Source organism: Hemicordylus capensis, chromosome 8 (assembly GCF_027244095.1).
Source record: "Hemicordylus capensis ecotype Gifberg chromosome 8, rHemCap1.1.pri, whole genome shotgun sequence".
Classification (NCBI taxonomy): domain Eukaryota; kingdom Metazoa; phylum Chordata; class Lepidosauria; order Squamata; family Cordylidae; genus Hemicordylus; species Hemicordylus capensis.
Window position 1 is genome coordinate 20,095,893 of NC_069664.1, and position 10,825 is coordinate 20,106,717.

General features: G+C 45.5%; 1 protein-coding gene across 1 annotated transcript; it reads left to right on the plus strand.

The window, feature by feature from the left end:
* The first annotated feature begins 92 nt into the window (after positions 1 to 92).
* On the plus strand, positions 93 to 10,336 carry LOC128333823 (semaphorin-4C-like). The gene is made up of 11 exons (XM_053269836.1): positions 93 to 147; positions 1,909 to 2,066; positions 3,260 to 3,310; positions 3,833 to 3,931; positions 4,848 to 4,944; positions 6,371 to 6,481; positions 7,010 to 7,161; positions 8,157 to 8,332; positions 8,613 to 8,757; positions 8,928 to 9,150; positions 10,194 to 10,336. Exons 1-11 carry the CDS (start codon positions 93 to 95, stop codon positions 10,334 to 10,336), a joined length of 1,410 nt encoding a protein of 469 aa, XP_053125811.1.
* Positions 10,337 to 10,825: the final 489 nt, after the last annotated feature.

The window sequence follows — 10,825 nt, forward strand, 5'->3', positions numbered from 1 at the left end:
ACACTCTTTCCCCTTGGTTGGCTTTTGGATTATCTTTTCCTCTGAGAAGTTTCTGCTGCTCCTTCTTATGTTGTGGAAGTAATGGAAAGAAGATGTACAAGACTCTGGTGGTGACTTTCATAACCTTCTTCTGCTTTAAAACAAAAGGTAAGTCAAGCTCACACCCAGAGCGCCCTAGATTGGAGTGACAGAGTTCCTGATGATACTTAGTCCACTGGCCCCACCACACATGATAAGGTACTCTGAATGTGCATAGCTTTCCCTCCTCCTGATGCTTCGGGGCATCATTCCCTTATTGGAGGAGGGTGCAGGAATTCATCCTAAACACTCCTCTACACATGGCTCAAATCCTAGCTTAAATACTAACAGGATGCAGGCAAGCTGTCTTCCACAGTATTGGACCACTGGTCCATCTAGTTCTGTGTTGACTACATTGTCTGGCAGCAGAGGTTCTGCTGATCTGTGGCTGCTAGAGTAGGAGCTCTTCCTCACCACCCCCGCCACAAAAATCACCCCCTATGGTCATGTGAAAGGGCTCATAGTCTAGAAGCACTGCTGCTATTTACCTTTTTATTTAGATATTATAGGGATATTTTAGCCTGCTTTTCAATGAAATCAGTTCAACTATAGTCATACTACCAAAGTACTAATAATAATAATAATAATTTATTATTAAATATAATAATATAAGTGTGGTGTAGTGGTTAGAGTGCCAGACTAGGACTGGGGAGACCCGAGTTCAAATCCCCATTCAGCCATGAGACTTGCTGGGTGACTCTGGGCCAGTCACTTCTCTCTCAGCCTAACCTACTTCACAGGGTTGTTGTGAGGAGAAACTTAAGTATGTAGTACACCGATCTGGGCTCCTTGGAGGAAGAGCGGGATATAAAATGTGAATTAATATAATATAATATAATATAATATAATATAATATAATATAATATAATATGGGACTTTTGACTACAAACAAACTTCTGCCACACAATACACCAGATATAACTGTAGTCGAGAAGAAAGAAAAACAAGTCAAAATAATCGACATAGCAATACCAGGGGATAGCAGAATAGAAGAAAAAGAAATAGAAAAAATAACAAAATACAAAGATCTACAAATTGAAATTGAAAGGCTGTGGCAGAAAAAGACCCAAATAATCCCAGTAGTAGTAATTGGTGCCCTAGGTACAATTCCAAAACAACTTGAAGAGCACTTCAACACCATAGGGGCCACAGAAATCACCATCAGCCAATTACAAAAAGCAACTTTACTGGGAACAGCCTATATTCTGCAACAATATCTATAATAACAACAACAATATTGATAATAAAATCCAGCCATCCCAGGTCCTTGGGAAAGACTCGATGCCTGGATAAAACAAACCAATCAATAACACCTGTCTGACTGTGTAAACAAAAATAATAATTTATTATTATTACTAATAAATAATAATAGTTAATAATTAATAATAACTTTATTTGTAAGCCACCCCATTAAAAATTGTACTCTGGGAGACTCATAACAGAGGATTCAATCAATTCCTTTATTACGATCACAGACCAGCACACATACAGTAACAGAGGACTCAAATATACAATAAAAACACATAGCACATTAAATCATAACAGACCAAAAAAGTTGAAAAGAAAATACAAAATACAATACAAAGCAGCTTCAAAGCTCATTTTAAAATTAGTTGAAAATCAGATCAAATCTGAAAACCAGACCTGGGGGAACAAAAAGGGCTTTACTGGGCATCTAAAATAACAAAGTGATGAAGCCAGGCGAACCTCACTGGGGAGGTTAATCCATAAGATACCACCACAGAGGGAAATGTTACAAACGGGGGTAGAGGAAGAGCAAATCTTGTTTCCCCTCCGCCTCCTCTGATGCCTTCCACCCTTCCCTTACAGAACTGGAAGCGACAAAGTGTATTTCCGAGGGGGGTGCGACCTACTTCAAGGCGCCGACATTGGACAAAGAAAGAAATTTGCTCTATGTGGGGGCTCGGGATGCTATCTATGCCTTCAGCACCAGCTCCGTGCAAGTAGAGAAATGTGTGAGTTGGAGGGTAGACCATGCAGCAGGTTTTCCGGGTAGACTTGGAAAAGGATATTCTTCAATTCATGGGATGGGATGGAATAGTTCTCTGAAATGTTCTTATCCCTTCTAGGTGAAAAATAATTAAATGGATTCAAATGGAAGAATATCCTTTTTCAAGGCTAGTTTCAGAGATAACGAAACAAGGCAGCATCTGGTACCAAGCTCAGGTGCCACAGTGCTGGGGCCACCCCAGGAATGTGGTAGAGTCCTTGCACAGCTCCTGCTCATTTGGCTGAGAGCAGAAGAAGAGCCCTGCTGGGTCACATCAGAAAGGCCACCCAGTCCAGGCCCTCCAGCTGTTGTTGGACCTCAGTTCCCATAGTCCCCAGACACAAGTAGCCAGTAGTCAGGGATGATGGGAGTTGTAGGCTGACATCTGCCAGCCCAGCATGCTGTCTCTCCAGCAGTGACCTTCCCAAAATCTACCAGCAGGACACGAAGGAAGCAGTTCTCTCCACTGCTTGTCCCCAGCATCTAGTATTCAGAGATATACTGCTGCTGTACATGGAGATTCCATTTAGTTAGTGTGGCTAATAACCACTGAGGTCTATCTTAGCAGGAGGAGCCAGCAGTAAGGGTTCCTCCTGGTGGCCCTAGCATCAGACAAGATCTTGGAGGCTCTTGAAAGTGAGAAAGAAGCAGATTTGACTTATGGGGCACTATCCAGGGGGGAGTTCATCTGTGCAAGCCCCACTGAAACAAACAAGAGTTGCATAAGAACACTGCTGGGTGTTAAGAATCAGGGTGAGAAGGAGCTACTCAGATTTTCCCATCTCAGAATGTCTTCTGATAGTCTTGAATTCGAAGGTGGTAGAAAAAGTACATGAGCTTCTGGGCTGGGGTGGAAGTGAGGGTTTCTTATGAGAGAGAGAGAGAGAGAGAGAGAGGGGGAGGGAGAGGCAAGGGAGAGAGTTGTGGGGTCAGGGTGGCTGGATTGAAGAGCTGGATTTTCAGCTTTCATTGCAGCTTTATAATCTTGAGCTTTTTGTAAATGCTGTTGTGTTCCATATGACTTGGAACACTGTTATCGTTAACGCTTGTTCTTAAAAATATGTGGCTTTTACACAACAAACCACCCAAGCCTCCGTGTTCAAGTGGAGAAGGCACAAAAAGAGAATGGTCATTAAGAAAAGTTATGGTTCTTGGCAGATCACCTGGAAGGTTCCTCAGGACAGGAAGGATGATTGCATCCGCAAAGGCAAAAGTGCCCAGGTGAGCCAAATGGTCTTCCTTCATGTTCCTGATAGTTACCTTCAATCATGACCATAATCATGTGGTGGTTGGGGTCAATATTTTTGATATGAAATAAATTATAATAAAATCACAAATAAAAAGCTAAGAGAATGCGGAATTTGTAAGCAAACAACTCTATAGTGCATGGATATTATTATTATTACTACTACTACTACTACAAGAAGAAGATAGATAAACTTTATTACAGTCTTTGACCAGTACACAACAACAACTTTATTTATTAGCTGCCTCATAACAAATAGTTTCTCTCTGGGAAGCTCACAATATAACCATATAAAAACAATTTAATAAAATATACCATTGAAACACATAGAACCAAAAAAATTACAATAAAATACAAAATAAAAATACAAAATGCAATACATGGACATTTTAAAAACATTTTAAAAGCCTGTTTTAAAAAGATGGATGAATTGATGAATTTTGGATGCTTGCTGGTCACGAGCTTCTCTCTCTGTCCCTCTCTCTCCCCTTCCCCAGGACGACTGCTTCAACTCCATCTGTTTCCTGCAGATCTACGATAGCTCCAAAATGTATGCCTGTGGCACTTATTCCTACAAGCCCAAGTGCGTCTTTATTGTGAGTACAACACCACCAACAAAATAAAGAAACCTTTGTTTGCTGCCACGTAACAAGTTGTTCTCTAGGGGGCTCTCAACACAGACCAAAATCCAATAAAAGCACATAAAATAACACAAGAAAATTACAATAGAAAATACAATCCAAAACATTTTTAAAACTTTTGAATCGTCTAAAAGGCAAAATGGCGATGCCTGGCGAGCCTCACTGGAGAGGTTATTCTACAGACGGGGTGCCACCACTGAAAAGACCCTTCTCCTAGTGGCCACCCGCCTTACCTCGTTTGGTGGGGGCATTCAGCTCAGGGCCTCCAAAGAAGATCTTAAGGTCTGAGTCGAGACATATGGAGCAAGGCACTCTCTCAGAAAACTGGGTCCCAAACCATTTAGGGCTTTAAAGGTTAAAACCAACACTTTGAAATAGGCCTGGAAACAGACTGGGAGCCAGTGCAGCTGATGAAGCACTGGCATGATACAGTCAAAATACCCAGCCCATTTAACAGTCTTGAGGCCCAGTTTTGGACCAACTGCAGTTTCTGGACCATTTCAAAGGCAGCCTCATGTACAATGCATTGCAGTAATCTAAGTGGGAGGTAACAAGAGCATGGGTAATGGTGGCCAAGCTGTTTCCATTCCAGCTGAGGTTGCAGCTGGTTCCTTAGCTGGAGCTCATAGGAGGCGCTCCGCACGACAGAGACCACTTGACTCTCTAGTGGCAAAGCTGGATTAGTGAGCTCCCCCCGATAGTGAACCTGGCCATTTAGGTGGGTGTGACCCCATCTAAAACAGGCCGAACATATTTTACCCGGACAGATGTACACCGCATTTTGTTTTAAGATATGCATTTAGCACCAGGCACAGGAAGTATTTGCCTCAGTCTCCTAACCCCTCTCCCCTTCTTCGGATTCATCTTCCAGAATCTGGACGATTTCTCCATAGTTGAAGGGTCCTTGGAAGATGGAAAGGGGAAGTGCCCCTATGACCCAGCCAAGGGGCAGACAGGACTTCTTGTGGGTAAGTGAATTTCGGAACTGCGTTGTTTGGACACCTAAGGCAAAAATTAAAGTTGCAGTTGTGATGCCTCACTTTGAGGCTTTGAGATGTTTGTAGTGAAAATATCAACCCACTGCCGCCATCTGAGGAAATTTTCAGCCTCCACACTCACTGATACCTCGAGCCTCTCAGGGTTGCTGTATATTCTTGGCCCAACAATTCCTCTGTTTTCACAGTAGAGTTGCCACTCGAGATAAACAACAACCAAGGATTTATTCTGGTTTGAAATAAATATAAAAATTCTCTCCTTTACACAGAGCTACAAAAGGCAGGTCTACCAACCAGTAACAGCTAATCTTTAACTGACTCCTTCTCTAAGGCTCTATGTAGAATCCCCACTACCCAATCACAACTGTGACCCTAATCATAACCGCCTTGAGACTTGCGTTGTGGGCGGTATATAAATGTTATAGATAGATAGATAGATAGATAGATAGATAGATAGATAGATAGATAGATAGATAGATAGGTTTTATTATCTATCTAATGACTTACCAGAATGCCAAGAAACATAACACAACAAGCACAGTTCACAGCATGAAAGAATGCAAAGTATTGAAGCCAAGAAGCTGGCATCAAACCAAATGGCTGGCAAAAGATGGTGGTTTTAATAGCCCTCTGAAATGCAGTGATGGGGGGAGGGCCAGACAGAGGGGACATGGCGGCTATGGGAAAGGTTTTATCTCAGGTCACCAGCACCCATAACTCAGCTGGTGAAGGAAGCTGGAGCAGAGTCTTTCTGGATGACTTCAGTGGGCAGGTAGATGTATATGGATTAAGGGGCCCTTAAAGTACCCCCAACCAGGAACATGATTAGGGAATGGGCCATGAGCTCAGGCTCCCAGTGAATTGTTCAATGCCCTGAAGATCATTGGCCACTTTGTTTTCAAATGGAGGACGGGAGGTTGCTTCTACTGCTGATGCTCCATCAACAACTATTGCTCCTTGTCTTTGTCTCCTCTCCTCCCTAGGAGGTGTGGTGCTGGGGACAAACTGATGCTTTAGCTCTCAGTACAGCACTTGTCTCCTCCTGTTCCCCTTTGGAGAGGAGTCAAACTTCATTGTTCTTGGGGGAGTGGCATGATTGAGTTTAATTATTATAAGGAGGGCTGTGGCATACACCTTGGATCTTTTGAATACCTAGCAATATCCCTGGCTGACTCTGACCTAAGCTGTTTAGGCTTCTAGTGGTTAACACCAGTGCCTTGAATTGGACCCAGAAACAAAACAGGAGTCAGGGTAGATTAAAAAAGGGACTTGAGTAAGGTGCTCCACCAACTGAGCTCCTGATAGTAACATGGCAGCTGCATTCTCCATTTGCAATCTCTGAACCAGGGCCACCCACATCCAGCTGATCTAGCTCCTTCTTTGTTTCCTTCCCATTCAGATGGTGAGCTCTATACAGCGACACTCACCAACTTTCTAGGCAGTGAGTCGGTGATCCAGCGCAGCTTGGATAGACACTATACCATTAAGACCGAGGACAACTTATTCAATGGTGAGATACAGCAGGGGGAAGGGAAGATGGGTTCTCCAGGGCGGGCTGACAGGCAAAAAAATGAAACTGCTTCGTACAAGCACATGGTTTGCATGCTGGATTCCCAGCAACTTCTTATTTATTTACTGAGCGAGATGGACCAAGGGGTTTACTCAGCAGTAGGCAGCTTACGTATTTGGTGGGGGCGTGGACAGGATTAAGCCAACTGAGTCTTGATGGGATCAAACCAACTGGGTCTTGATCCCCAGTCTCAACCATTTATTTAGTTATTAGAGATATTTAAACCCATTCCATTCTGTGAATTGTCCAAGGCAGCCTGCAATATATCAACCCATTATGAGGATTAAAAACAGTCATTAAACAGGTACACACACCCACAGCATAAAGAGCATCTGGCGAAAGCACAATCTAAGTAGCTCTAGAGAGAGACCACAGCGGCTGTTCAGCCACAGATATAGGAACAACCGGGCAGCACAGGAAGGCCTTTATATACCCACAGAATCCATCCGTCTCCCTTTCTGTTTGCAGATGCCCATTTTGTGGGTTCGGCTTACATTAAGGAGAGTGAAGGCAGTGTCAGCGGTGATGATGACAAGGTCTACTTCTTCTTCAATGAGAAGGCCCTGGAGTATGACTGGGAGATGGAGCAAGTGGTGGCACGTGTGGCCAGAGTCTGCAAGGTGGGCATACGTTCCTGGAGATCCCATTAGTACAAGTCATCTGGGGTGGTCTGCACCATCGAGGGAGTGAATGCTCTTGGCGATTTTTGAAGAGGACTACACCTTTAAAGATGGGAAACATGCAACAGCATTTCAAAACACAATTTGTGGCTGGGGATGGTGGGAGTTGTGGTTCAACAACTGCTGGTGTGCAAAGATTGCCTACCCCTGATCTGTTCCACAGAGGTCAACCAGATGCCTCTGGGAAGCCTGTAAGCAAGAGATGAAGGCAATAAGCCCCCTTCTGCCATTGTTTCCCAGCCACTGGAATTCAGAGGTATATTCTCTCTGAACCTGATGGTAGCATGTAGTAATCAAGACCAGTTGCCACTGATGGACTTGTCCTCCATGAACCTGTCTAATCTCCTTGCAAAGCCATAGGTCACCAGCACACCTTGTGGCAATGAATTCCATAGATTAATTCCATGTTGTGTAAAGAAGTCCTTTCTTTTGCCCATCCTGTGGCTCCTGCCAATCCATGTCATTGAATAACTCTTGTTCTAGGAACAGAAGAACAACTTTTCTCTCTCCATTTTCTCTATGCCATGCCTAATTTCATCTGGCCCTATCATATTCCCCCATCGTTCTCCTTTCTTTTAAGCCAAAAAGCCCTAAAGGTCTTCTCCTCATAGGGGAGGTGCTCCAGCCCCCTCAGCATTTTGGTTGCCTTTTCCTCCACCATTTCCAACGTTTCAATATCCATTTTTTGAATGCAAGGTGTGCCTTATAAATAATAATAATTGAAGTCTAGTCCAGGGGTGGGCAAGTGTGGCCCTCCCACTGTTGTTGAACAACTGCTCCCCGCATCCCAACGGCAATAATTTGTGGCTGGGAATGATGGGGGTTCTAGTTCAACAACAGCTGGAAGGCCAGGTTTGCCCACCCTGGTCTAATCTAAGAAGAACTATTCAGCAATCTGAATAGCTGGCAATCTACCACCTATTGTTTCCATGCAGGGGGACCTGGGCGGGGCCCGCCTACTGCAGAAGAAGTGGACGACGTTCCTCAAGGCACGGCTGGTGTGCTCCCTTCCCAAAGAGTTTGTGCATTTCAACCGGCTGCAGGGAATCTACGTACTGAGGGGGAAAGAGTGGAGAGACTCCACCCTCTTTGGGGTCTTCCGGGCACACTGGTAAGGTAGTAAAGCATTGTGCCAGGGTTTACCTGGGTGCCCATAAGCCTGTGCTCATCAAGTGGTGAACTTATGGGGCAGAATTTATAGAAGGGGGGAAATGGAGAGCAGGCTTGTGGCTAGGGGACAGAGCCATATGATCTTGCTTTCATGTGGATTTAAATTTAAACTCCATGGTGAGGATCTTTCAGCCTGCTGCAATGCAACAATAAAATCTGCCCACACTTGGATAGTCTCTACTCTTAAGCTTAACCCTAACCAACGTCTTTTTCCTTTGCAGGGCAAATATGGATATTTCCGCTGTGTGCCAGTACCCAATTCAGAATGTGTTGAAAGTGTTTGAAGGAGCTTACAAGGAGTTTAATCAGGACTCTCATAAGTGGGGGCGGTACTATGGTGATGTGCCCAGCCCCCGTCCTGGAGCCGTAAGTACCACCAGGGGATGGAGGAGAACATCCCGTTACCTGCTCTCCTTCCCCACTCCTAGAGGCAGAATGCATCAGAGCTGTCCCCTTCTGGTCTGTGCGGGGAAGACATATTCCCTTCACACCTGATCTGTTGCTGCTAAGTAGAGATCCTGTGTTATCTTCTCCAGTGTATCACCAAAACAGCCCGGATGCAGGGCTTCTTCACCTCACTGGAGATGCCACCCCAAACCCTCAGCTTTGTCAGGAACCACCCACTGATGGATGATGCGGTGAAGCCTCAAGGCAACCAGCCCCTCCTACACAAGAAAGAGAGCAACTTCACCCAGGTGGTGGCAGATCAAGTGGAAACCCTGGATGGCAGATTTTACACTGTGCTGTACATTGGGACAGGTAGATAAGATCTAGAATCTGGTGACAGAGGATGAGGTTTGCATGCAGAAGATCTCAGTTTCAACCCCTGGTTTCTCCACTTCAAAAGCTTCAGCTAGAAGGTCTGGGAAAGGCTTCTTCCTACCTGTCCAGCTGTTCAGTGGAGGCTAGAGTAGACAGACTAATCAATTGATTGGAAATGCCATAGCACATGGGTAGAGCACTGGCTTTGCATGTGTGTGGAAATGTAATCTCTGGCATCTCTAACTCAAGGAGCTCAGGAGCAAGGTGAGGAGGAGAGCCGGTCTTGTGGTAGCAAAACACAAATTGTCCTCTTTGCCAAGAAGGGTCTGCCCTGGTTTGCATTTGAGTGAGAGACTACATGTGAGCACTGTAAGATGTCCCTCTTAGAGGATGGAGCTTCCCTGGGAAGAGCATCTCCATCAGGACTGCATGAAAAGGGCTTCGGATTCCCTCCTGGCGTCTCCAAAACAGGGCCAAGATAAATTCAATCCTGTAACTTTGGAGAAGCTACTGCCAGTCTTTGTAGACAATACTGAGCTAGATGGACCAAGGCTCTGACTCAGTAGAAGGCAGCTTCCTATGTTGCTGTATATCCCTGCATGCAACCTTGGGGAGCCATTGCCTGTCTCACTATTCAACTAGAACAGGGCTGCACAGCTACGGCCCTGCTGCCGATGTTGGACTACAGTTCTCATCATTCCTGAGTATTGGTCACTGTGACTGGGGATGATGGGACTTGTAGTCCAGAACCAGCTGGCGGGCCAAAGGTATGCCACCCTGAGACAGAGAGACCAATGATGGATCCGCTCCATGCACTTCCCCATAATTTCTCCATGTTTGCCACTCTGAGCCTCACTGGATTCTCCTTTAAAAACATGCCCCTCGAACTGCTGATTCAGGGCCAGTTGGGCTCGAACTTGGACTGGCACCCCTCCCCCCCCCCGCCATCCAGTTCGAGTCTGCTTCTATCCAAACCTGTGAAACCTTCCTTATGATAGCTCCTTTCTGTGACCTTTTGTCCTATTTTGGATCTCCCACAGATAAAGGCTGGCTTCACAGAGCAGTGCTTCTGCTCTCGGGTGTCCATTACATGCCAGCACTGCGGATCTTTGACCAAGGCTGGGCTATCAACAGTCTGCTTTTATACTCTGAGTTGGTAAGGAAGACCCTTTTTGTGGATTGACATTGAGTGTTCCGAAGGTGGCAGACACCAGCTATGGGTCCTTCCCTCCTCTGCCCCCTGGCACCAGATGATGCTCCCGACTCCAGGGGTTCCCCATTCTGTGTCTCCAGGTGTTGTCGGACTACAACCCCCATCATCCCCAGATGCAACAGCCAGGAGACATTTCAGCGGGGAAAGATGGGAGTTGTAGGCCAGCAACATCTGAGGACACAAAGTTAGGAAGCCCTGCTCTGCACCACCAACAAAGAAGACACACTTGGGATAAGTGATGCCCAGTTAAGACCATTGCCATTACTTTGGCTAATGCTTTCAGGATTCAGGCCTCAGAGGAGACAAGGAAGTGGTGGAATGGGAGGGCCCTCAAAACCCAACAAAATAATGTTGGGCTGGTCAGCAGCTGGAAAATGCAGACATACACAGGGAAGCAGAATTCTGTCGGCCAGGGGTTCTCAAACCTGGGTCCCCAGATGTTGTTGGACTTCAGCTCCC

Excerpts from the sequence above, each read along its gene's own strand:
- LOC128333823 (XM_053269836.1), top strand. The coding sequence starts at position 93 with ATGTACAAGACTCTGGTGGTGACTTTCATAACCTTCTTCTGCTTTAAA. Across the intron at positions 6,482-7,009 it reads CGAGGACAACTTATTCAATG|ATGCCCATTTTGTGGGTTCG; the intron begins GTGAGATACAGC and ends TTCTGTTTGCAG. Across the intron at positions 7,162-8,156 it reads GTGTGGCCAGAGTCTGCAAG|GGGGACCTGGGCGGGGCCCG; the intron begins GTGGGCATACGT and ends GTTTCCATGCAG.